At 45.6% G+C, this 27,376-nt stretch overlaps 1 protein-coding gene across 2 annotated transcripts in view; it reads right to left on the bottom strand.

Annotated features, from left to right (window-relative positions):
* Positions 1 to 5,742: 5,742 nt before the first annotated feature.
* The window catches only part of SNX1 (sorting nexin 1), a 38,460-nt gene continuing 16,826 nt past the window's right edge, over positions 5,743 to 27,376 (bottom strand). Inside the window, exons 3-15 of one of the 2 annotated variants that reach the window (XM_034660847.1) lie at positions 25,589 to 25,713; positions 24,794 to 24,860; positions 20,213 to 20,256; positions 18,365 to 18,506; positions 17,578 to 17,656; positions 17,036 to 17,111; positions 15,003 to 15,116; positions 14,714 to 14,807; positions 13,650 to 13,855; positions 11,060 to 11,203; positions 10,407 to 10,487; positions 7,006 to 7,071; positions 5,743 to 6,094 (exon numbers count right to left, since the gene is read on the bottom strand). In XM_034660847.1, the coding sequence (XP_034516738.1) occupies positions 5,885 to 6,094; positions 7,006 to 7,071; positions 10,407 to 10,487; positions 11,060 to 11,203; positions 13,650 to 13,855; positions 14,714 to 14,807; positions 15,003 to 15,116; positions 17,036 to 17,111; positions 17,578 to 17,656; positions 18,365 to 18,506; positions 20,213 to 20,256; positions 24,794 to 24,860; positions 25,589 to 25,713 (1,448 nt within the window). In that variant the 3' untranslated portion in view covers positions 5,743 to 5,884. Of the gene's footprint in view, positions 6,095 to 7,005; positions 7,072 to 8,829; positions 9,265 to 9,850; positions 9,923 to 10,406; positions 10,488 to 11,059; positions 11,204 to 13,649; positions 13,856 to 14,713; positions 14,808 to 15,002; positions 15,117 to 17,035; positions 17,112 to 17,577; positions 17,657 to 18,364; positions 18,507 to 20,212; positions 20,257 to 24,793; positions 24,861 to 25,588; positions 25,714 to 27,376 lie in introns of those variants that run through there. The other variant, XM_002914237.4, reaches the window with a different exon arrangement.

Here is a 27,376-nt window from a genome sequence, read left to right on the forward strand (position 1 = left end):
GATGAGGGTCACCGCCAAGCAGAGGGCAGCGAGGCCTGGGGCACAAGTGTCCCCGCCCCGGCCCGTTCTGGGGACGGCGCAGGTGGGCTGGACCGCGGCTCCCGCCCTGGCTGGGCTCTGGCTCTCCGGGGCCCTCCGCCGCCGGCACACAAAGCCCCTTTCACTGGCCGGGCTTCTGCGGAGCCGCCGCCGTGGCTCAGGAGGTGGCTAACTCCTTTAAGCAAACAAACAGCTCCTGGGCTGGTGGGTGCCGCCGGGTACAGAGGCTGGATTCTTCCCGCCGGGCGTGCGGCCCGGCAGCTGCCGCAGGGGGCGGACTAGCCCGAGGGGGCCCAGCCCCGCAAGCCCCGCCGCCTGATCGCTTCACCCCCGAGGCTCTGGTCACCTGGACAGGCTCAGACAGCTCTCTGTTCTCAGGGTCCTTATCCGCACAGCGGAGCGTTGTGTGCGGATTGAAAGACAGGAGGCTTCCAAAATGTTTAGCAGGGGCTGGGCACACAGTAAATAAATGTTAGCTTCTATTATTTACTGAATTATATGAATTTGCTGTTTCTGTGGTCACAACAGTAGGATATGGGCAATTACATATGGTTCATCCTAATATATTGTTGATTCAGCCTTGAAACAACACAAATAAGCTTTACTCTTCCTCTTTCAGTATCCTGAGATTGCAAGGGTAGGTTAAAAAACGAACTATTTTAACTACTCAGTGATCAGAATTTTCCTGATTTTGGGGCGCCTGGGTGGCTCAGTAGGTTAAGTATCTGCCTTCCACACAGGTCAAGCTCTCAGGGTGTTGAGATCGAGTCCCGCATGGGGCTCCCTCTCCCTCTGCTGCTCCCCCTGCTTGTGCTCTCTCTGTCAAATAAATACTAAATAAAATCTTTAAAAGAATTTTCCTGATTTTGTCAATATTGTGCAACCAAAAAACAGAATAAACTGGGAGCAGAGTTTGATGTAAATCAGCAACTACCGTTCATCCTAATAGCCTCCGAGTTCTTACTAATTGCCTTTCTAATGGGTACATTTTTTTTTAAGATTTTTATTTATTTGACAGAGAGCACAAGCAGGGGGAATGGCAGGCATAGGGAGAGGGAGAAGCAGGCTTCCCGCTGAGCAAGGAGCCCGATGCAGGACTCGATCCCAGACCCGAAGGCAGATTCTCAACCAAGTGAGCCATCCAGGCATCCCCTAATGGGTACATCTTAAAACACCATTCCTTTATGTTTTGAATACCAGACTTTGGTGCAGATGTCTAAAAAAATAGTAGTGCTGCTAAAACATCTTAAATTATTGAGGAATCTAAACTCTTCATTTTACAGATGAGGAAATGGAGGTGTGCAGAAGGGGAAACATGCCCGGGAGATGGTTGTGTTAGGAGAGCACCTTTGATGAGCCCCAAAAGCAAAGTTTGACTCAGGGTAGGGACTTCTCAGGGGACACACAGGCTCTAGCCCTGGGGCTCCAGCCAGCAGTGTCACGACTAGAAATCCCTTCCCCCCTGCCCGGGTGACAAGGACAGCTCAATTGCTTCAGACATGACCCAAGCTGGAGTAGAGGGGGCTGCCAGAGGCCTCCAAGGCAGCCCAGCTTCCCAGGGAGTTTTTCTGGTGCTACAACAACTCCCAACACCCCTTACTTAGAACGATTATGTCAGGGACCCACCAATCAGCCCTTCTGGTGTGCCCAGCGCTAAGGTTCCAGAACTAAGATGGGCTCAGGAACCCTCAAGTCACAGGGGTTTATTGTGAAGAGTCGTGGGTCCAAGCGCTGAGGCCAAGAGGAAAGCCAGGCCAAAGGCTGGAAGGGACGGCAGCCCCAGGCCCTGAGGTCTGGGATTGAGGTGCTCTCACTTCCCACTCTAGCTCTGGGTGCTGCGGTTTCTCAGCAAGTGAAGATTTTAGTCTCTGCCACTAATGGTCCCTGGGTACTCACCCAAGCTGCTTCCCTGTGTTCCAGCTTCTGCTCCTGCTTCCCAACGGGGCCACACACTGTGCATGTCTGGGGAGAGAGTACCTCACAGAGGCCAGAGAGGTTCACATGCCTACAGAGGTCAGGTGGGTAACACACCCTTAACAGGTCTACTGTGTGGCTTTATTCGGGTCTTTGAGAACAACTTAGTCGATTATTATCTAGGTTCCTCTTGCCCATCCCTGTCTAGAACATGTGGGACCTGGTGTGGCAGACAAGCGGAGTCAAGCAGATTGGGTTCAGGTCTTCCCGCTGAGCGGGGGGGGGGGGGGGGGGGGGGGGGGGGGGGGGGGGGGGGGAGTGTGCGTGAGCCTGAGCGAGCTGCTTCAGGTCCCAAAGCCTCAGTCTCTCCATGCAGGTAGTGATGCCCACCTGGAAGTCCCTGATGCTAGATTAGAGCTGTTGCAGAGCCGAAGGCACAGAGTAGGCCTTTAACACATGACAGCTGCTATCGTTAGTCTCGGGGCTGAGAAGGTACTACTCTGCCCCCACGCAGGATCCCGCCTCCCAGGTGCCTTATCATTATTTCTGGTGAGGCTGCCAGGAGACCTGCCGGTTGTGCCCCTGTGGTCATCACTGCTGCCACTCGAAGTGAAAGAGGAAGCTGAGAGCTCTGAAGCTAGGAGGGGGCAGTCATTTGGAAACAATGGTTACATCCCTAGAGGGAAAGGTCCTAACTCAGACCGGACTGTGGTTTTCTGTGGTTTTCCTGGACCCAAAGTGCATCTGACAGAGGCTAAGCAGCTGGCTCCCTCAGAGCAGCCTTGGGGGTGAGGGGTGTCTTCTGCTCCCGAGGTCTGGTCATCACAGCCAAAGGGGCATTTCCGCGACAGACAAAGACAAGGACAAAGGGGAGGAGTCCTGTCTGGCTGAGGCAAGCGTGGGGCAGCTGGTGATCACCTCCCAGCCTGCAGGTACCCCCTTAAGCACCATTCCTGTCAACGGCAGGAAGGCCTACCAAACCAAATCAGGCCTGATTTCTGGATCTCTTCAAAGCCCCCAAGATCTGGGCCCACAAGCTCATAAAACGATAACCGCCAGAGCTGAATGGCAGCCATTGCCCCCTTAGGCTGCCTTTGCGGGTGAACATGAAGACGGGTAGAACAACACAGTCCATGATCTTAAGGCGTTCAGAGCCCCAGAGGCTAATGAGATCATCTCAGAGATAAAATGCACACAAGAGTGAGAAAGACCAGAGGTGTAAGAGGATGAGGAAGAGCTGCGAAGATGGTAGGGCTACCACTCCAGTCCGGGGTAGAATGGAAAGTGCATCAATGAAAGCTTCCTGGAAAATGTACTTACAAAGTAGGCCTCAAAGGATGCACTGGGTTGTGTTTCCATAATGAAAACACTTTAATTTTTATGATATAAAAATAATACATAGAAATTCCAAGCAACATAAAATGGTATAAAAATTTTAAATAAGGCAAAATTCCATCCTTCTAGGGAACTATAGATAACAGTTCGATCGACACCCTTCCTATATATAATTTTGTATAAATGTAGACCATACTTGACATGTAATTCTATAGCCTACTTTTTTCATTTAAAAATGTTCTCCATGTCAATATAGCGATGTTCATCTCCAATGACTGTATAATATCCAAACGTATTATGTACCATAATTCATTTAATCCCTTCCTGCTGTGCATTTGGATTGATTCCAATTTTTACAACTGTAAACAATGCTAGGACGGGCACCTTCACACAGTCATATTCAGGACTTGGTTTCTAGACGTGTCTATGAGTTCTGACGCACTCGCCAGCACCCCCCATCTCTACCTATGTACACTCCCGCTCAGACAGGTGTAGTTCGGAGACCGAAGAGAGGGATGGGAGCGGAGACCGGTGCATTAATAAAGGTACAAAGCCCGCCATTAATAAAGGCTCCTTAGGCTGCAGGGAAGTGAGAAAGGAAAGTGCGTCTGGAGGCCGTTTCTGTGAGGTGCTGGCATTGTTGTGGGGCACTAGGAGATAAGCAGGAAAGGCGAGCTGCAGCCTCTCACAGAAGGCTGTGAATGGCAGGTGGCAGAACCTGCAGCGGGAGGTCATTCAGCATTTATCTACTCGGCACCTATTTTGAGCCCAAATCTTTGCTGGGGACCATGGAGTTACAGAGATGTACCACTTCAGAGAGCTATTTGGCAGAGAACGCCATCATCGACTACCCACCTGGTGCTCTAAGACACTGGCAGATGATGTACACGCCATCCCCACAGCCAGAAGACAGCGATGAGTGGCTCTTACCATTTCTAAGGCTTGGCTCAGGCCGGAATCTCCCCAAGCGCAGAGCACAAAATCTTAGCCGGTATCTCCAAAGATTCCAAAGATAAAGCGTTTGGTTTAAGCGCATGCGAATTGCAGCAAAGGTCTGCTCTTCTTTGCTGCGGGAAGGGATCATGATCTCCTTCCCTCCTGTCTCCCTAGGCTGCCAGCCATGGGGAAATCCCACTACCTTGGGCCTGATACCCCTCACAATCCATGGTTTCCACTCCCATGTGGGCCCCAAGTATGCTCAGCAACGGACACTCATTCCACCACCATGCTCTCTCCTCAACCAGTTCCCAGCCCCACCCTTAGCAGATTTCATTATCATCTCCCTGTTTTTAAACTTTGAGCTGCAAAGGCATTCTTTATTCTCTTTAGGGTTCCCAGCTACAGATGCATTCAGGATGCAAATCTTTTTGATTTAATTTTTAAAAAAGTTTAAGTAGGCTCCATGCCCAATGTGGGTCTTGAACTCACAACCCCAAGATTCAGAGTCGCATGCTCCACCGACTGAGCCAGCCAGATGCCCCAGAATGCAAGTCTTCTGGAAAGAGTTCAAAGTTACAAATATCTATGTGTGACACTCTCTATCATTTCTACTTCTCATTTATTCTGTCACTGACTATTCATATTGAATGTTGGGGTCCCTCCAGCTCAGAGTCCTCATCCTCAAGACTCTGGAGCCCAGAGATTCTTAGGGGAAATAACGCAAGGAAAAATGGGGGGAGTGTAGACTTATCTCCAACTTCTCTAAACCACTTGACTCAAAATAGGAAAACGAGATATCCCTATTTGAGAAGGCTATAGACATCAAGCAGGAGACCTTTACTCTCTGCCCCACTGTATCTTTCTTCCCCACCTCCTCGCCTGGCAGTGAGGCTCCCTGCTCTGCTCTGTGCATTTGCTCCCAGACATGGCTCTGACGGTGATTCCCTTTCTCTCCTCCGAATTTTATTAACATGCTACGTCTGACCCACGTTTAAATAAAGGCTCCTTTCACTCTGTTTCTCTCCAACCTCTCAGCACGGGCCTCCCTTCCCATTCAGCGGAGCCTCTTACACTACAGGACATGGTCAGCACCTACTGTCCTCACCGCTGCGCTCCCATCTGTTCCAGACCTACTTGGTCTCCTGTGTTACCTGTGTCATGAAGGGCTTCACTGTCTACCCCAAAATCCCAGCCAGAAACCTGCAGGTCAGGCTAGCTACCGCCCTCCCTCAGGCCTCTCATCATGTCAGTGACCAGATGCGAGTGGTTCCATGTCCAACTCCCGAGCCTGTCCCCGGAGCTCCAAGACCACTCCTCCTGCCCTCCTCAGCAATCCGGCTGGCTGGGATGAGCCTGGCTGCTCTCCTTGCTTCCAGTCTCACACCTTCCGATGTGACCATGTTATTTCCTGCTTAAGTCCCTTCAGTAGCTCCCCACACTTCAGGATAACGTTCCAAGTACCTCACAAGTTGCATCAAGTGGCGTGATCTGCTTCCTGCTCATCCCTCCCTGCAGGCTGCCCACTGACTCCACTCTGGCCACACCGAGCCACCTGCATTTCCCTAGATATGCCTACTCCCCACTGTCAGGAGGCAGGGAGGCAGAATGGCCCCAGCAGAAGGGGCGAACATGTCTTCATTCACCTTTAAGACACAATTCAAGCACTCTCTTCTCTACAGATTTCTTCTTCCTGAGGCCCCAGGTAGAATGAGTCCTTTTGTACGACTGTGCAGGCCTGTGGGCTCAGTACTCTTAATCTGCTGTTGGCCTTTGCAATTTCCACGTCTGCAAGCTCTGCACGGAAATGCACGGGCCTTGTCAGCCTCAGATGCCGGACGGTGAGGAGCAAGTTCTGAAACCAGGGAGTCTGTCCCAAGGAAACCATAAAAATAAACTTGCATCAAGATGATCATTGGATGGAACATAACAAAGCAAGGAGAAAGTTTTAAAATTAAGTTTCTTTGGAGAAGAGACTTACAGATATGGAAAAGGGAGACTAGGATAAACCCAATGGGCTCGACTGGAAGTATCCGTGTGAGTTCATGATTTCTAAAATCTAATTTTTTATGCTCTCTCTCTATCACTGTAACTATAGATTTTATCCTTACTTATTTTCTTGCTCTGGCCACCAAAGGCCTAGAAGCAATGACACTGCAGGAGCAACGAGCACTGTCAGCAGCCGGATCTTGGCTTCTAACTATACTCCTCCGACAAAAAAATATCAAGACTCCATGGAGAAACGGCCGATTCCAGGGCTGGGGCAAGGAAGACACAAGAGAAGCCTGAAACATTTTATTATGCCAGAAAGTAACAAAAGTGTTCAAAAATGAAGGGGACACAGGACCCTCCCAGAAATCTGGGATGATTTGAGGATCAAAGTAAATCAAAACAGTGGCTTGCAGCTCTGAATAAAATAGGCATCCATCTATCCTGATAAACATGTCAATTATTAAGTAGGGAGAAAGGATGCTTTTCTTTAGTAGAGTGACAACCAGTAAATGCAGGTTATGGAGCTGGAAAAGCACAATGGACGAGGAACAAAATATTTACGTGATCTCAAAGTATCTCCTTAGAAATTCCTTGTTAATTACAAAAGGGAAAATAGTAACCGAGTGATCAGCGTTAACTTCAGCTTAACGGGACCAAATGACATCCTACACCAACTTAAAATTTGCCGAGGACGCATCCCTTCTGTGATGTCCCTGCCCAATGCAAAACCCTAATCTAGCCATATGGAACCACGAGGCCAATTCAAATTGAGGAATATTCTACAAATACCTGGACTGTATTCTTCAGAAATGCCAAGGTAATGAAAAGCAACGAACCAAAGGCTGTGAAGTTCTCCTGGATCGAGAGAGAGACACGTGTAATCATGTTACAACTAAATGTTAACACATGATCTTGCTCCAGAAAAAAGGGAATCTCTACAAAGGACATTACTGGGACAACTGACAAAATTTAAATATGGACCATGGGTTATAGAACAGTATTATTTCAGTGTCCAATTTCCTGATTTGGATAACTGTACTTACGGTTTTAAGTTATGAGAGAGAGCGTCCTTGTTCTTAAGGAAATACTTACTAAAGATTTTGGGGTAAAGGAGCACAAGGTCTGCAACTTACTCTCAAATGCTTCAGAAAATACAATATATATAGATATAGATAATATAAGTCATAAAGCAAATAAGGTTAAGATGTAAAGACTTGGTATATTTGGGTAAAGGATATATGGGATTTCTTTGTGATATCCTGTAACTTTTCTGTAAGACTGAACTTCTATTAAAATTTAAAATTTACCAAACAACCAAGAATCCAACAACAAGGGATGAGTCAGAATTATGGTACAATCACTCTGTGGAAGCCTTAAAATTACATAGCTTTAGAAATAAAATTTGTGAAGATATATAACAATATAGAAGAAATGCTTATAAAACATACAGTTTTATGAATGATTAAAGCAGGATACAAAATATTTTGTGCATATTATTACAATTAGGCAAAAGCAAACACGTTAAGAAAGACTGGAAGGATAAAATCAAGAGTGGTAATGAGGATACTGGGGGATAGGAAGAGACTGAGTGACTTTTTCCCAAAAAAATCAACCTGTTGAAAAAGATACTTGCCAGCACTGCACCCCCCACCCCCTCCCTACATCCCTGCCCCCATCAGGCTGGTGTACTGGAAATCAGTGTGGTTGACTGCATTCCCTTGCCTCAGGCTGCCCCTCCCCAAACCTTAACCACCCACCAAAGAGAACCAACAGAGCAGGTCTGGAGCGCCCTCAGGAAGGGGCATCTGTGGGGCTGGAGCTGAGGGCCCGGGAGTGGTCAGGTTCCATGGCGGGCTGTCTGCCAACCCCGCCCCGCAGGGCAGCTCCACAAGCCACTCTGAGCAGCCCATTTTAGCCACTGTGGACACAGCTGAGGGGAAGCCCAGCAACAGCACATTGAGACTCGAACCTCCCTGGCCAAACCAGGCCAGGCACCCTTTTGAATGCCCTTGGCCTCTGTGCACAGCACTCGGGGCCTCTTGCTGGCATGCTACCTCCTGGGCACAGACAGTAAAGCTTCTTGGAACCTCAAAAAGTTTAGAAACTCTTGCATGACCTTATCTGGAGGCAGAGTGGCTGGCTCTGTTGTCAGTGGAGGTAAGTGTTAAGTCCTTATCACCCCTTTACGCTTTTAACGTCAATCAGTCCATTAAGGATGTGGCAAAAAGAAGTTCAGAACACAAGACTGCTATCAGAGGCCAAGACTCAGAGAGCCCTGGACAACTAAGGGAAACAGTAAGAATAAAAGACAGTCTGCCTCCTTTGCAGGAGAATCCATTTTGCCTCTCTTACTGTAAGAGATGTCTTTATAACTCCTTCCCTAAAAAAGTAGGAATAAGAATTAAACAGATTAAGAGACCCTCAGAGCAGGGAGCTGAGGTAGATAGAAAAAAAAGGAATCCTGGTTCCATAGGAACATGGCACCAAAAGCTTGTAAACTCCTGTGGAGAGAAACTTACTCTACATGGGCAACTTCTTGGTTCGGAGTATTCCGGACCTGCTTCCCAACTGCTCCCCGGCCTAAAGCAAAAAGCACCACCATTCTGAGTCATGTGACCTGATTTTAAAATATTTTATTACATAATCTTTTCATGGCACCATCAGGAGTAACAGAAAACGTTATTCCCAGTTCCTAACCACATCCTGAAAAATATACATTTGTATTTATATATTTATATCAATACTCCACCCCTATCCCCTAAATCCACCACCTAGTGTAGGTCTTTTGCTTAAAGCAAGAAACTATTCTCTCAGGTAAGAAAATATATATGGAAGCTAAATGAAATAACAGTTAGAACGGGGACAGGTTGGTCGTGGGGGCCAGGAGGAGGGGTAAAGTCCAGGCTAGGCAGGATGCATCACTGGGGTCCAGCAGAGGTGGGGGACAGTGTATAAAAAGGCAGCGTCAGGCAGGTGGGTGCTGATGTCCTTGGTCCATTAGGAGATGGCCTTTGCCTCAGGAAGGAAGGCTTCCCAGTACTTTGCCAGCTGCAAAGAAGTGGGGACAGTAAGGAAGTACCCCCACCTAGTGGCAGAGCCTGAGTCTGGGAGGGGAGCAAGCACAGTGCCACGGCACTCCCCCAGACACCTTAGCCACCTAAAGGGAGGCCGGAGCTGAGGCGGAGCTGAGGAAATGGCTAGGCTGAGTAGACCTTGGGGCAGACTGCCTAGCAAGCCACACAGCCCTTACCTGTCTCTAAGAGAGGAAGCATCAAGTGCAAGGGAAATGGCTAAAGAGAGTCCTGGTTCTGCCCTGGACGAAGTACCCCTGCGGGGGCCACAGCTTTGCCCAGCTCAGTTAGCTCCTCACAGTGGGGCCCACTGTTCACCACATGGACTGAGGCCTCAGCCTTAAGAGGGTTAGGTGGTACCATGAGGTTATAGGGAGAGTTGGGGTCTGTCCTTAAAAACTAAATTCTTGTAGGATTTGGGCAATCCTGCTTAGCAAAAGACCCTATTAAATGTTCCATGTTAGAGCAACAGGGCCAGCCCATCCCATCCCGTTACCAAAGCCCAAAGTAGGCCTCCGGCCTCTGGTGCAGGCGCACAGGACGGTCCTGCATAACTTACATACCTGCTGCTGTGAATACAGCAGTGTCTCAAGGTACTTGATCACGTGGTTTTTGAAGTCCTTGGATTTCTCTTTCTATAGGAGACAGGATTCTAGAGTGATCACCCAGACAGTTGCTCCTACCCCTCTTGATGGGTGATGTTTATTGCTGACCAAGGCCAAACGCAGCCCCAGAAACTATAGCCAGCAGCTGGAATAGCTATAACTTCCAGCCAAACAGCTTCTGCCAAGGCCTTGCAAAGCTTTCTTCACGGTGGGTGGGGGGTTGGAGGATGAAGGAAGAGAGGAGAAAGGAAAGGGGACCAGCGGATATAGGACAGTTGCAAGCTTTGTTTTGTGTCTGCTCTGGTCCAGCAACATAGAACAGCTATTTTGCCTCAGAACACAAATGCGCGTGCACACGTGTATACACAAACACACACACGCCACATCTGTTCACAACAACTACCAAGTCACCGGCACTTCCATCTGTCTCCCTACTCAGCAGACGGTGAGCAAAACCAACACTACCACTATACCAGGCACGGCACACTTGTGGGGGTAGGGCGTTCTAGCTCACCTCAAACCGTATCACTTCTTTTCGGACCACGGTTGAGATCCTTTCAAAGTCCCTTTCATACTGAGTCACCCGAGACTCCCACTGGGAAGAAAGGGGAAAGAAAGGATCACTTAATATTACGGTACCATTACTGAATCTTTACCTCTGGACAGCCATTCTACACATGAGACCTGAATTGGTCATTATGTCTGTTTGTCCCTCTGGGTAAGAGGAGAAACCATATGGGATTCAGTGTGTAAGGCCATCTGGCTGGAAAAGAGGTACAGGCCAGGCCTGATCTCTAAGAAAGTTCTGGCACTCCATAACCTCTGGTTTAGGAACCCACCAGCAGAGCTGGGAGTTCCAGAGAACTGAATTTAGTTCTCACCAGAGGGGCCTATCTGAATCACCATGGAGTTTTTTGAAGACCCACCCAGGACCTCTCCTGCAGAGATTCTGATGTGACAAGTCTGGGTGGAATGGGAAAAGAGGAAAAGTGTCAGGCCTCAAGGCAAGCCTGGACTCCTCCGAGGCTTCTCCAGCAGCCACCGTCCTTTAGCCTCAAACAGCTCTCTGGCCTGCTGTGGGGTTTCAAGCACCTGGGTGGGATGGGACCTGGGCTCATTCAGGAGCCAGTCGAATACCCCGACAGGTCTGCCTTGGCGGCAGCTCACCTCTAAGATCTCGTCCTTGGCCTGCTGCAGTTTGTCAGGCTTGTTGGCCCACAGCAGCCGAGCCTCCGCCTCCCGCTTCTTCTGCAGAGTAGCCTGAGCGTCCTGCCAGCGCTGCCACGTCTTCATGCGCTGGTCGAAGGCAGCCTGTGGCGGTGGGGGGGTGGGGGAAGAGCACAACCAGCCCTTCAGGAGCTCCACTGGCTCTGCCTAGGGCGGGGTGGGGGCAGGGGGCTCTCTTCCAGCAACTGTGCTAGAGAAGGACCGAGCAAGGGCAAGTTCTGCAGCCACATGTTAGTGCCCAGCTGGAAGCTTCACATCAAAACGCACAAGCTTGGCTAAGACTCCTCTCCCAGCCTCCAGGAGGCCAGTGCCATGCTACTTCATGCTGCTCCCAAGGCTGGATGGCTCGGAGCACAGCAGGTGGCCTGAGGCCAATGCCCAGTACTGTGGCTTCTGAGCTGCCTCCGTCAGAGTAGTCCATGGGTCTACACACTTTTCCTGAGCTCCTGCCATGTGCCAAGAACTAAGACGACAGTGAGGAAAGAAACGTGGTTCTGCTTTTAATGGAGCTTATAACCTAATAGAAAAGGCTAACGTTATATTAATAATTACCAATAAATAACGACACATATGCAGAGTACAGAGAAAACATGCAGGGAACCTATAACAAAATAACAGAGCTGGAGACCTAGCTGAGCTTGGAAGATACAGCAGGGAAGGCCAGTCTAAGGAAGCAACCTTTAAATTAACACCAAATAGTATACAGAGTTAGCTTAACAGATCTTTAAATAAAAACTTGAAGCTACCACGGGACACACGGCTTCCATCTTATCTATACATTCAGCTGTGGAAGGCTATCAAGGCTCACAAGAAGCTCCCCAAGGCCCACCTGCTGGTTTGCCCTGATTCCAGCCCCTTGATCACATTTCCAGAGAGCTGTTGGCCTAACCACACTATCCACCACCCCCACTGGCTTCAAGAGGTGGCCTGGATGAGAGATCTGTACCCAGGGTCAGCCTTCCAGCCCTGTTCCATTTGCTCTCCCTCACTGCAGAAGTTCCCTGGATGTTTTCTAGGTCTCCTAGTGCAGGCCTTTGCCAAAGTTTGAACTTTAGGGAGTGAAATACCACCACATTCACCTTTCCCAGCATTGACTGTCACTTGTGCTCACTTGAAATTTCCTAGCAGCTCAATGTCAAAGGACAGGTAAAGGCTAACTTTGTATCCACGTTAAGACTCAAGCCTAACCCCCTGGGTTAAGAGCAGCGCAGCTCCAGGTTCAGGGAAAAGCAGAAAAGAAGTATTTGCTCATCTCCTCAATCCCACCGCCATCTCATGATTATGAGGAGGGTAGGTGAAGAGTGTTGAGAGAAGCCCAGCTCGCAGTTCTGCACGCAGGCATGCTGCCCCAGCCCCTGCACAGAGCTCTAGGCTGGGCCTCTCTCACCGCTGTCCAAAGGGGCTCACCCAGCCTGGGGGGAGGGGTCACATCCAAGAGCTGTGCTCTCCTGAGACTCCAAACAAAGCCCCGCTCTGAAAACTTCTCCAGAGAGGGCCCTTCCCTGAGGTGATGATCCAGTCTTCGTAGTCTGACCAGTTCTACGAATTCCAAAGGAGGTTATTTTTCCAGCCTCTTATCAGTCTGGAGTTAGCAGCAAACCAAACAGCGAGGGAGAGGACAATGAGCAATCTCACAGGCTATATTGAGCAACTCTACCATGGAGGAAATGAGAGCCCTGGGAGCAGATCCGTTCTTGACAACACAGGAGCTCCCTGGTGGGGGAGATGCTGGAGATGGGGAGTGAGGGTGGCTCTGTTCCAACTCAGAGGCTCATCCTGGTCCCAAGCTGGTTCAGGGGCAGACTCAGGCCTTATAAAGGCAGGTGCCAGGATGCCTCTTGGCTCTTTCCTCTATCACAGGGAGGCCATGCGAGAGCTAATGCCACTCCCAGTGAAGCTTCCTTGGCCGCTCTAAAAGGTCATGGGAAACCAGAGAGAAGAGGTGAGGTGCTTGACCTGAGAGGCAGGCTGCAGTGTTGTTACCAGTGTGGTCAGCACAGCACACAAAGGGGTCTGGTGACAAGCTCTCTCAGCCCCCTGGCCACACTCCTCCATGCAACGCCAAGCCGGTTCCGTGTAGTTACCTGACTGCCCACATTAGAGGGACAAGTGGAAGCCAGCCAGAGCTCTAACCAGGGCAAAGCCGCTGCTTACTGTTAAGGAGGCAAAGACCAAAGGACTGAGGAAGTCACTGCTCCAGGGGGCCAAGACAGCAGGTCTGTAATAAGCCTCGTTTGAAGAAAGGAGCATTGTCCAGCTTCAACAATAAGCAGGGGCCTACTTGGAAATTCAAGAGTAGACTTTTCTCCTAATGCCTTTTAAAAACTGGCTGTCGGCCTCAAAATGACTTCGTGATAACTAGCTAACAGTTAAATGGATTTTTTGGTTCACAAGATAACTTCTTTCTTGAGAGTAGAAAAAAGATACGCTATTTTTAGCTATAATGGATGGAAGTTTCTTGGGAAGGGGAAAAGCAAAAGAAAGATGGATTAAATGAAGGGGAGGGAGGAAAGAGGGAACAGAAGCTTACGCGGACTATGGCCAGGAGACGAATGTAGTCACTCAGGAGCTCAGCAAGGAGGAAGAAGTCGTTGTTGGCTTGTTCCTGGTGGAGCTGCTCAATTTTTTCTTCCACCTCAGCCAGCTGGGAGAGTGCCCGTGACAATGCTGTGTTGTCCTCAGAGCTCCCAAGCATGGCTAGACTCTTTGCAAACTGGGCTGTGTTCAGCGCTAGCTCTGGAAGACAGCAGAGGCCTCTGATCTCACAAGGAAAAGGGACAAGTCAGCTGGCTCTGCATGGCATGCCTTAGCAGAGCTGCCCGCTGCATAACGAACCATGGGGGGGCTCTGCAACCCAGCCACTTACATTGTTAGTAGTCTGTCTGCATGAAAGAGAGTGAATGTGTGTGCACACCACATAGTCTTTTACATTCTAGAGCAGGACAAATGCTTTCTGTGAGGGGCCAGATGACTGAAGCTTTGTGGGCCACATATGGTCTCACTTTCTCTCTTTTTTCACTCTTCGCTTTAAAAATGTAAAAACTATTAACCTAGCTCATAGCAAGAGGCCGAGGGCCAGATGTGGCCCATGGGCTAGGCCTATTTTGCCAACCCTTACATTGCCTTCATTCTAACGGTTTTCTGCCTGTTCCGATTTCTGATTATACCATGTTAAAGGCAGAGAAGGAAAGCATTCAAACTTGGCAAATTTTAGTAGCTCTTAGGCAAGGGTTAGGAGACATACATGGTTTCTGTGAATTTACATATTGCCCATTTGATCATGTAGCTAAAGTGTGTGACATCACTTTGGATATAAGCCACCAATTCAAACCATACCAACTTAAGTCCATGTTCCAGGTGAGGCTGGAGGTGGGACGGCTTCCCTGCACCCTTCCCAGGTAGAAAGTACAATGTTCACAGTGGCTGAGGCAGGACGTGCAGGGAATACCTTTTTGATGAGAATATCAAGGACTAGGTGGGCTGAGAATTTCAATTTGAATGGCTGACAGGCTTGGGAACAGGATGCCCTCCCACCTCCAGCTCACTGGAGACATCAACTTCCCCCAGCTCCAAGTGCATTTCCAAGGTCGTTACCTTTCCTGTGGTTGACTAGCGTTTCTACAACAGCATGCAGTTTCCGTAAGCGCTGCTCTTCACACTCCACCTCCTGGAGCTTCTCCTCAAACCACTGAAACACACAAGCCCAGATCTTTAACGGAGGGGACTCATACAGGCATCCAGCACAGCACTTCCTTAGCAGTTTTCTAAAAAACGGACTGAATTATCTTAAAAGGAAAGTCTCTGAGAAATTCAGGATTTCTTAGGGCTTCTGACCCGTAAGACTGAAGGAGCAGGGGAGGCTGAGATGCACAGGGCTACTCACAATGTCTGATTCATTCATCTTGATGGTCATTTTACTGACGGCATCTGTGGCTTTGTTGAACATCTTGAGGAGACCAGCGCTACTCAATGTCTGGGTACCCACAGCGCGTGGCAGCTACAAGACCAAGAAGGCGGGATGGCATGTTATCTGCTGCCCCTATTTTAGGTTCAGAGGAATTAGTATCCATCAGATGGTATGCCCAAAACTTGCCAAACAAATTATATGAACTGTAGATTGTTGTTTTCAAAGGCAGTTAGACACATCTGTAACCAGCATGTACAGAAAGAAAAAAATCAAAGGACTATGTTAAACAGAATTAGCAAAATTTTCAGCTTCTGATATAGTGTGCAGAAACAAATGAGAGTACGATTGTGGCCAGGTGATCCCGTGTTGAGACTGCCTGTCATCCCAAGCATGAACTGCTTAAATATCAAACATGCTTTTGTTAAAAGATCCTTTGGATTAGCATACCCTGCACACAGGTCTTGAGAAACTCTGAAGCTGTGCTGTGATTCCATCTGGATTTTCCTTAGTGAACAAAGGTCTAAGGACAGGAGCATTATTTATTCAGATAGAGGTTACTTTTAGGGATGATCTTGCTAAGGCCAAGCATGCCAAACATTTAGAAACAATCTGGTTTGTTCAGTCTTACCACGCTCCTAAGGCATGGAAGGGACACTAAAGAATCTACAGTAAATCTAGTACACCAGGCTGAAAAACAAGATTTTAGTGCTTAGGGCTGTCAGGGCAGTAATTTTCAACTTGGGGCCATTTTGCCCCCTAGGGGACATCTGGCCATGGCTGGAGATAATTCTCGTTGTTCAAACTGGGGAGGGGTGCTACCGGTGTCTAGTGGATAGAGGCCAGGGGTGCTGCTAAACCTACAGGGCACAGGGCAGCTCTCTAGAACAAAGAATGATCCAGCCCAAAGTGTCCAAAGTGCCGATGCAGACAAACCCTGTTTTAGGGGTATGAAGTGGGGATGAAGGGCTAAAAAAGAAAAACGGATACAGGAATCCCAGAGGAATGAAAAGATTTCTGCATTAAGTAAAGAAATTGTAATTAAAAAATTTTCAATTTTGGGGGAAAAAAACCCGTATACTTAGTACCATTTTCTTCATGAGAGTAATGCATACTGTATGCAAATAAAAATTTAAAAATAAAAACAAAATGAAAAAACAAATACAAAATGATAGTCCTACCCTGTCACTTACCTCCTTCTAGTTTTTTTTTTTTTTTATGAATAACATTGTTTTATTCCAGTGTTTCTTTTGATTCTTAACGTCTAACATGTTCCCATAGCTCTATATACATGCTATTCAAGTTTCACTTTTCATAAATTCTTTTTTTTTAGGTAAGCTCTACACCCAACGTGGGGCTGGAACTCACGATCCTGAGATCAAGAGTCACATGCTCTACCAACTAAGCCAGCCAGGCTCCCCATGTAATTCCTTAAATGCATATTTCCAATAAATATATATAAACACTTTTGTATACTTTCTGCTCATAATAAGAATAAAGTATTTGTTGTATTGCTATATTTCACTTACTTCTTCAATTGTTAGCAATTGGGCCATCTCCAATTTTTCACAATCATGAATAGCCTATGCACAGCCTGTAAAAAAGACTGTCTACTTGAATCCACACTTTTGCTACATGGCAGTTCTGTGGTCTGTGGTAACTGGTTTTGAACCAATGCCCCTCAGCTCCTGGCACAAAATAAGCATTCAATTTGAGCCAAGCAAGTAACTTATGAAATACATGAAAAGGACTTGCCAAACAGATCGTTGTGTTGTTCCATTAAGATAAAACTAGGCTGCAGTCTGACCTCTAAAACCAGTTGCTTTTGACTACAGACAGAATTTCTTTTATTTCAAAGGCTGAAAAATACCTGTCATTCTGGAGGGCTTACAAATTAGGATACGGTCTCGTACTAAGCTAAACGTAAAGGGCTCAAATGTTTGTTGAATGTACTAGTTTCATTTCACTAGAGGCAGACAGAAATTATGAAATTCAGTTTGTATAATACTAACCTCTTCTTTTTCCAAGAACTCCCTGACATCAGGGTCCTGTAACATGGTAGGATGATTCACAATCCTCTGAAGGTACCTACAAGGTATAAGCAGTTATCCAGCTAGTCAACCTGGCCTCACAAGGTTTTGGGTGTCATACAGTGTAGGCAAGGGTACAACATCTTTCATTACTTAAAGATGTCCTCAGATAAGGCACTTAAGTGTGACTGCTCTTAAGTACATTCAAATGAGTGTTCTTTACTTTTCTAAAAAGGGAAGAAAAGTAACTGCTCAGAAAGAGGCCTTGGAGCCATTTATATTTGACTGTCAAAGGGAATATCCTTGTCTGCTCATTCAGGATGAGGAAAGAAAAAAAGATGGTCTGTTCCTAAGGTGGAAAGGTCAGAGACTTAGGAAAGGTTGCAGAGCTTAAAGAGGTGTGAATCTTTAATTCACTCAAATCTCATCTCTACTACTTTCAGTGAATGTTTCATGAGTAAGTCTCAGTTTCAGCTTCTCACCTGTTCTTATGTCATTCAGGAAAATGGTTGCGTTGCACTTACCTTTCTAGAGCGGCCCTCCGTTTTTCAAGAAATTCTGCAGAAGAAGAATCTTCCTTCCCAACTTTTACTTTTGTCATTCCTGGAATGGAATTTGAAAAGTAAAAATAACTGTAAATAAATCATCAAGAATTAAAAAAAAAAAGAAGTAAAAAAACCCCCCACAAGAGGAAAGGCAAGGAGAATAGCATTACAAAAAACAACAAAAGGCCACTTCAACACTTCTGTGTCATAAGGAGGCATGAACAAAAGGTTCTTTACATGAGAGTCATATTCTGAACTAGTCTCAAAGTGCTGAAGGTTCTAAACCCTGGGACTTGAAGAACATTGTATGTTTTCTAAAAGGGGGCCATAGGACTCTGATTATAGACTAAAAAACATCAATTGATGGGCAATGAGAAGGTTCCTCAGAGGCCCCCCCCAACCTAGTACATTTCAGTCTGCAGAAAACAGAAATCATTTAAGACTCCTGATACCAATACAAACATGAACACAACACACACACAAACCCCAATACAAGCTGAACACAACATACCCCCCCACACACACACACCACACACAGCTGTGAAAGCTCAAAGCAGAGCCTTCTACTGCACCTGAGGAAAGACTACACTGTGAAAACGTGCTATTACTCTAGACCTCACGCAAATTATAGGAAAACATTGGAAATATCTCTTTCCTAACCATAAGATTCCACACTGTTAATAGTCTCATATACTAATTAGAAAGTATATTGCAGAAAGAATGCAAAGGAAAAAAGTCCAAGCAGAATAAAGACCACACAGCTTACCTATCAGGCTCTTCTCGGGTGGAGGAGGGACAATAAAGCCATTCTGAGAATGTTTCTCTGAAAGCTTCTCATAAAGACCCAGAAAGTCACTAAATCTTCTTTTCACTGCAAACTGTTTACTCCTGAACATTGGTAAGCTCGTCTTGGGGACAGAAAAAACACAAGGCGGTTTCATTTCAAATAGAAGATGAGTATCTTTAAAGTCATCTGGCTGATGTGAAAGGAATCTACTTCCCAGATCCCTGTCCTTTAACCACCTGGCAAGTAACTTTCTCCAAGACTGAGATTCTTAAATTTTTTGAACTTCAGTTCCCTCTGGCTGTCTGGGAGTCTACAGAGCCTTTCTCAGAATAATGATTTTAAACGAGGAACATAAAATATATAGGATTATGTTATAAAGGCAACGAATTAAATTCAAATCCAGTTCCACTTCCAGGTTAAGAACCCTTGCTCTAAAAGGGAACAGATGTTGAAGTCTAGTTTAAAGTGGAAATCTATGGTCACCTATAACCCATTTATCTTGCACTGCTTTATTAAGGGTATTCACTGCTGGAATTTAAAGCAGCCAAAACTAAAGACAGACTAAAGGTGGAGAATCAAGTGAAATGTCCACACTGTTGACACTTTAACCTCTAAAGTGTCACTGAATCTAGAACTCACAGGTGGCAGGCCAACAAGTAGTACTGAGACAATATAAAGGAGACTTGTGGTAAAAAAGACTAGGCCTACATCATAATGACAAATCATTTAATACTCACCAGGTAGGCAAAATTTAAGGAGGTTGTCCTTGCCAATTGTTGGCAAAGAAGTATATCAAGGAGAACTTTTACACATGCCAATGGGGGTATAAATTGGTATGAAGACTTTTAAAAAGTTTGTATTCCAAAACAAAAAGTTTGTATTCCCTTTTCTCAACATTTGCTCTATCTATGAGCCAGGGGAACTACTCCTGGTTGTACACCTTAGAGAAACTCTTCTACGTGTCTACTAGGAGACATGTGCAAGAAAGGTCATGGTTCACAATTACAAAAACTGGAAACATGCCAAATATTCACGACAGGAAACGGGTAAGTGTTACGCTATCATCACACGATGCACTAACTAGGACTACACACAGCATGGACGGGTCTGGGAAACAATGCTAGGAAAGAAAGCACTATTTTCAGCACAATGTCATTTTTATGAAACTTAAGAACAAACCAAAACAGTATACTGTTTAGAGATACATATGTGAAGACTCTTTATAAAGGAAATGAGAGACTCAGGAGAGTGGTTGCCCTTAAGGTGTGAGGCGAGGGATATGACAGGGAGAACACGCAGGTGGATTCAATGGTACTCATCTTAAGACTGGTGGTAGGTTCGGGGCTTCATTTTTTATGCTTCATAACCTGCATACAACATTGTGTAAGTTTTGTATGCATTAATGTTATATAAAAAAGGAAGACCAGACCCGAGGGGTAAAAGGGTAGGGAAAGTATTAAAAGAAGCTCCACACAGGAAACCTCATGAGAACTGATGATTTTTAAACAGGTGATATAGTTTGGGGCAATTCACCAAACTAGTTCTAAGCCACAAAGTCCTAAGAGGGATGGGAATATATCAGATATACCACATGTCTTAATAAAACTTACAAAGTTTCACACTGAAGTGTTAGCTCTCTGGAAGAAAAGTGGAAAGGCTCAGATGAGATTACCAAAGGGATGCAGGCTTGCTCCATCTTGAGTAAACTTGAAGGAGGATGTTGCAAAGAAACTAAAGAAATACCCAGAAATAATCTGAATGATGACCTTCTTGGTATAAACACCCAAGTCTATTAAGCTGGTCACCAGGAGGTTCACTTGGACTCACCTGTGTTGTGACTTTGTAGGCTACATAGGCATTCATACCATCCCCTGTGGGAGAACAAGAAAGCACAAGAGGATTATTCTGTAAACCAAAGCAGTGCTGACCGTGCTCACATTTAACCAGGAATCATAAGCCACAGGAGCCCTGTATAAGAAGGGATACTTGTTTCATCTCCAAGCTTTATATATCCTACAATCTCCTACTTTGCCTTAGGATCTCTGTGTCACATATCATGTCCCCACAGATGCTGGCAGGGCCCCAGGTGGAGATAGACAAGAAAGTCAGCCCCCTGTTCCAAGGCCAGGCTCCATTTATACCCTCCACAAAGCAGCACTGGATACTGACAATCCATCGGTTGTTACCATGCCAATATTTGGGCTGGTTATACACATCTGTCTAAAACCAAACAATTCTCTTGCTGTATAAAGCAGGAGGAAGAGAAGGAAGCAACTGATGTAAAAGGAAACAAGCAGTTCTACCCTAAGCTAGCTCTGGGCTCGGTTTGCTCTTTCAGAAACACTGTCACGGACCCCTCCACTGGTGCCAGGGGACACTGACCTCTCTCATCTAGCACGTTCACCCACAGCAAAGGGCCTGGCAGGAAGACGCTCTGGCTGCCTGATGTCACACAAATCTCTTTCCTGGAGGAATTACTTTTCTGAAAAAGCCTTTGACTATTAAATAATTTGGGATTCAAGCAATTGTTTTTCTCTGTGGTAGTGTCCTGACCTAGACCACTTAGGGACATAAAGGCGCTATTGACTCCCTGAGCAGTGAAAAGACACACTGGACTCAGACAAAGCTCCAGTGCTAGAATCTGGTGTTTTGGGTTGGTTCTGTTCCCTTCTTCCCAATCCCTCTTTCCCCACACCAAACAGGAAAACCTAGGTCAACAATTACTAGCTGCTTAAGCTTCTGAACTGGTCCTGGGAGAGGGCCCAAGGAAGAAGGAACAGTACCAGATCAGCAGGGTCCCACACTGCAACTCGGTTTCAATGATATGGCTAGGAATGCCTGCTTTTATAAAGTACACAGACAAGTTGGGAAATTGTACAGGAACTCTCTAATCCTACCAAAAGGGTGTGCTAAACCTTAGAAATTACACATATCAACTACCTCTGTTAGTTCTCTTCTAAACCACTTATGCTACATTGCCTAAACTACTGACAATGTTTACCACTGTAAAACGAAAAAAAATCTAAATTTACTTTATAGAGGAAGTATTCAAAAATCCATTCACAGGTCATAGTCAAATTTCCAAAAGGTCTATCCCATAATTTAGTGCCTACAATTAAGGAAAGCCTAAGTGCAAACATACATAAAACATAAGAACAAAGCACAATCTTCAATTTGCCAGCGTATCAGCTGCTTTTACTAAGGCAAGAGTGAGAAAAAACATACCTGCACGTACTACAGAGTTCACAAAATATGGAAACAGGCTACTAACACAACAGTTTTAAATCTGTTAATTTCTTAAATAATTTCAGAAAGTTGAAGATGGCATACACAAATTACCAAGGCTCTAAAAAGCACATCCTGGTAGAAATGGAATTCTAATCAAATTCTAATTAATTTTTAAAAAAGATTTCTTTACTTGTTTCAGCAAGAGAGAGAGAACAAGCGCGCACGCATGAGTGGGCGGGGCAGAGGGAGAGTGAATCTGAAGCAGACTCCGTGTCAGTGGGATGCCAGGCTCGATCTCACGACCCTGAGATCACACCTGAGCTGAAACCAAGAGGTGGCCACATAACCAACTGCACCACCCAGGCGCCCCAATTAATTAATGTTTTTAAGGTTTTAAGTAATCTCGACACCCAATGTGGGGCTCTAACGACTCCAAGATCAAGAGCTGCATGCTCCGGGCGCCTGGGTGGTGCAGTCGTTAAGCGTCTGCCTTCGGCTCAGGGCGTGATCCCAGCGTTCTGGGATAGATCCCCACATCAGGCTCCTCTGCTGGAAGCCTGCGTCTTCCTCTCCCACTCCCCCTGCTTGTGCTCCCTCTCTCCCTGGCTGTCAATCTCTCTGTCTAATAAATAAATAAAATCTTTAAAAAAAAAAAAAAAAGCTGCATGCTCTACTGAGTCAGTCAGGTGCCCTGGATTCTTATTTAGATTGTGTATAGGAATGAGAAGCACATGTTGAACAGCCCACACAAAGAGAAGGTGGTGTTATAAAGATCAGGTCTTTTTTTTTTTTTTTTAAAGATTTTATTTATTTATTCATCAGAGATAGAGACAGCCAGGGAGAGAGGGAACACAAGCAGGAGGAGTGGGAGAGGAAGAAGCAGGCTCATAGCAGAAGAGCCTGATATGGGGCTCGATCCCATAACGTCAGGATCACGCCCTGAGCCAAAGACAGACGCTTAACCGCTGTGCCACCCAGGCGCCCCCTTTTTTTTTTAAAAGTAATCTCTATACCCAACGTGGGGCTCAAACTCATGACCCTGAGATCAAGAGTTGCACGCTCCACTGACTAAACCAACCAGGTGCCCCAAGATCAGGTCTTGAATATGAATATGCTTTAAGTAGCTGGTTTCTTGGCATCAGAATCTAGACTATGGTGCCAGGGAATGAAAGCTAATCATCTAAGTGATTTGTATTTAAGTAAATCTGATCCATGGGATATTTAAATTACTGTTATGGGTTGAATTCTGTCCCCCTAAAAAGATACATTGAAAGTCCTAACGCCCCAGTATCTCAGAATGTGACCTTATTTGGAAACAGGGTCTTTATAGAAGTAAAGTGAAAATGAAGTCAGAGGGGGAGGGCCCTAATTCAATGTGACTGGTGTCCTTATAAAGAGAAATGTGGACACAGAGAAAGACACATATAGAGGGAAGACAATGTGAAGGCACTCAGGGAGAATGCCCTGTGACAATGAAGGCAGAGATTGGAATGATACATCGATAGGCCACGGAACACCTGAGGCCCCCAGAAGCTAGGGGAGAGGCATGGAACAATCTCCCCGAGTGCCTTGCTGACACCGTGATTTCAGAATTCTGAGCAAATACATTCCTGTTGTTTTAACCCACCCTGTTTGCAGTACTTTATTACAGAAGCCCTAGGAAACTAATATACTCCCTCCTTCACCTGGTTTATTAAGCATTAGGACTTTAATTTTTTTAAACATCATGACTTTTAGATATTAAAACAATCAGTATTATTTACTTACAATTTTTCTTATTCTACCAAGGATTTACAGCAGGTAATAACTAGCTTAAAAATCAACGTGCTTACAGAATATTTAAAATATTAGAGAGGCAAAAAATAATCCAGCACATGTAACCCAAAGTTTAGTGGTCCAGGCTCTACCATGGGCCATGCTGTGACCAGACAGGAAAGCTGTATTTCGCCTACTAGTCCTCAGTCTCCTCTCTTATTGGACGAGAAAACTGTGTAAGATGCTCATAAACGTCCTACCAGTGCAACCGTCTGGGAAAAGTCAAATCAACAGTTCAATGACAAACCATTTTGGCATAAAGTCTAATCACACTTTATAAATTCCTCTTCCTAGTTCAGAACAGAAAGGGGGTTGGAAATTACGTTTTCCTCTTAACCATATAAACACCATCCCTGTTTAGGAGGAAAAGCTCTGTAAAGTCTCTTCTTTCAAGGACTATATATAGAACAAGGAAAGTCAAGGCCGGCTGGTCTCTGCTCATTAATAGCTTTTACAAGCTTGGAACATGGGAAAGCTATCCAGAAAATCCATTGTGCTTTCTGAAAATCTAACTTCCCCCAAACACGACCAAAATTTATCCTGGGTCCTTTAGTCTTTACCTACCAAAGAGAGATGAAGACTTACTTAATTTTTTAGGCTATCAAGTGATAAATGATACATAACAAGAATTCCAAATTTATTGGGGGAAATTTGGGAATTCCAAACAAATTCAGAACTCTCAAATTTTAGAACATGTGTTTTAGGATGCTTAAATGGAATTTATGATTTCAAAAAAGGAGTAAAATGATCTCGTCAACTCTATGGGAGAAAGCAATGTTTGGGTTTTTAAAAAAGGATTCTGGGGAGCCTGGCTGGCTCAGTCAGTGGAACATGTAACGCTTGATCTCAGAGTTGTGGGTTCAAATCCCAAGTTGGGTGTAGAGATTACTTAAAAATAAAATCTTTGGGGCCCCTGGGTGGCTCAGTTGGTTAAGAGACGGACTCCTGACTTTGGCTCAGGTCATGCCCTCAGGGTGATGAGATTGAGACCCGTGTCCGGCTCTGCACTGGGCATGGAGTCTGCTTAAGATACTCTTTCTCCCTCTCCCCCTCTGCCCTGCTCGTGTTTGCTCTCTCTAAAAATAAATAAATAAAAATTAAAAAAAACCTTCTAAGGATTCTAATAGTATTTAATGTCTCTGATTTTTTTCCCCAAAAGCAAAGAAAAGCCTAATGAAGTACTAGGTAACTGCTATTTCTGGCCTTAGAAGCATAGCAAGGGGTACAATGGGGTATAACAGGAAAGGTAATGATGAAGCACTTCCTGTTGGCTCATTCAGTTCTGGAGATAACTGTGTAGAAATTAGCTAGTAATGCTTTTCTTGGCCACATCTTAACATCAGAAGGAGTCCCAAGTACACTCACCTATCTTTTCAGGATCAGTTATACCAACTGTCAAATCAAATTGGTCTTCCTGTTCTTCTTCCTCTAGCTGTTAAAGAGAAGACAGACCATGAGAGTTAATACACAACAAAGGCTATTAATTTTACCCTGCATTTACTTTGTATCAATGTAACAACATCAAGCTATATCCTTCTATACATCAGTGTTCAGCTCTGTCCCTTCCCAATAATCCCAATGAATCCACTTCCACAATTTTAAGCCTGCTCAAATGTCTTTGTTACAACTACTTGCTTAAAACATTATTTTGATCATAATGCATAATTACTAGATTTTGCAAGACTTGCCTCTGTTGGTCTAAGAAGGGAATGAATGTGGGAGCTTCAGACATTAAGTGTCATTGGTGTTCATTGAAAGCCTCTGTGCTATCCTTTGGGTGACAGATATTCTGCCCAAGAAAGAGGTACTGGATTCTGGCTGTCCATTAACCATAAAGGTCTTTTTTTTTTTTTAAGATTTTATTTATTTATGTGACAGAGAGACAGCCAGCAAGAGAGGGAACACAAGCAGGGGGAGGGGGGAGAGGAAGAAGCAGGCTCCCAGTGGAGGAGCCCGATGTGGGACTCGATCCTGGAACCCGGGATCACGCCCTGAGCCGAAGGCAGACGCCTGATGACTGCGCCACCCAGGCGCCCCAACCATAAAGGTCTTCTTAAGAGTCGTAAATATTTTCTCAAGGTTCATACTCAAATGAACTTTAGACTGGGAGCACAGTCCTAAAAATCCAAAAGAAACAAGACCAAAGGCACAAATTCTCACCTCTTCATAGCTTGGCTGAGACTTAGAATTTGTAGCTTCCTGTGGTGGAAGAGAAATGAGCGTTTTGGCCGGCACCTTCTTCTGATTATTTTGTGTGCTGTCCAGGGAGAGCTCCACTGTAGCATCTAAAAAAAAGTTGATATTCTATAATGAAGATCAATAATGGGTCTTTCATGGCTAAATTTCAGTTCTATAGGCTTAAGAAACAAAAACAATAGTAACCACTCTCAATACTTAACATGTTTTCAAACTGAGAGCAAGAGTGTAGAAATCTGATCCAAGTGAACAGACCAAGAGAAAGTAAGAAAGTAAGAAATTTTTACATGGATAAAAAGGGAAGGTGGTAAGGGAAGTGGTTTTTTTTTTTTTTTTAAGATTTTATTTATTATTTGACGGAGAAGGAGCGCATAAGCAGGGGGAGCAGCAGAGGAAGAAGCAGGTTCCCCACTGAGCAGGGAGCCCGAAACAGGGCTTGATCCCAGGACCCTGGGATCATGACCTGAGCCAAAGGCAGACGCTTAACCAATTGAGAGACCCAGGTGCCCTGGGAAGTGTTCTTCTAGCACAGGCTTGATGGAACAATCTCTCCCATTTCCAAATACAACTACTTGGCTATCCTCTCCTACCTAAAATTTAGCAAAAACCAGGTATTAAGCAAAGAGACTACAAAGTCAGTGTACCAATTTATCTTACTCTTGGGAATATTCCTTTAAAATCTTATATAAACTATTTATTTCTATTATAGTTGTTTGGAAAAGAAGAATAAGTTTGGCTAGAGGCAGGAATATTGATAGCAAAAAAATGACATCAAAGGAAGTCAGGAAAACTGGTAAGCTAGAAAAAATAGACCCAATATACAAACACAGTAACACTTGGGAAAAGGCACTATTAGCCACACCTGCGGATGGCAAAGTTGTTTTAGCACAGTTTAATAATTGTTTACAATTATAGCTTTAGATCATCTTGCAAAGGTTGTGTTTTTTTTTAAAGATTTTATTTTTTGACACAGAGAGAAAGAGAGAGAAAGCACAAGCAGGGGGAGGAGCAGAGGAAGAGGGAGAAGCAGGCTCCCCATTGAGCACGGAGCCTGATGCAGGGCTTGAGCCTAAGACCCTGGGATCATGACCTGAGCCAAAGGCAGATGCATAATCAACTGACCCTCCCCAAGTGCCCCAAAGATTATGTTTGATACATGCTGTCCAAAGGGGATAAAAAGATGTTGTAATATCTGAAAATCTTTTTTTTTTTTTTTTAAGAGTTTATTTATTTATTTGACAGAGATAGAGACAGCCAGCGAGAGAGGGAACACAAGCAGGGGGAGTGGGAGAGGAAGAAGCAGGCTCACAGCAGAGGAGCCTGATGTGGGGCTCGATCCCATAACGCCGGGATCACGCCCTGAGCCGAAGGCAGACGTTTAACCACTGTGCCACCCAGGCGCCCGTTAAGCACCATTTTCTTTTCTTTTTTTTTTTAAAAAGATTTTATTTATTTACTTGACAGAGATAGAGACAGCCAGCGAGAGAGGGAACAGAAGCAGGGGGAGTGGGAGAGGAAGCAGCAGGCTCATAGCACAGGAGCCTGATGTGGGGCTCGATCCCAGAACGCTGGGACCATGCCCTGAGCCAAAGGCAAACGCTTAACCGCTGTGCCACCCAGGCGCCCCTAAGCACCATTTTCTTAAAACTATTTTTATTAGAAAGATTTTCAGGGGTGCCTGGGTGGCACAGCGGTTAAACGTCTGCCTTCGGCTCAGGGCGTGATCCCGGCGTTATGGGATCGAGCCCCACA

The sequence above is a fragment of the Ailuropoda melanoleuca genome, chromosome 5 (genome assembly GCF_002007445.2).
Source record: "Ailuropoda melanoleuca isolate Jingjing chromosome 5, ASM200744v2, whole genome shotgun sequence".
Lineage (NCBI taxonomy): Eukaryota > Metazoa > Chordata > Mammalia > Carnivora > Ursidae > Ailuropoda > Ailuropoda melanoleuca.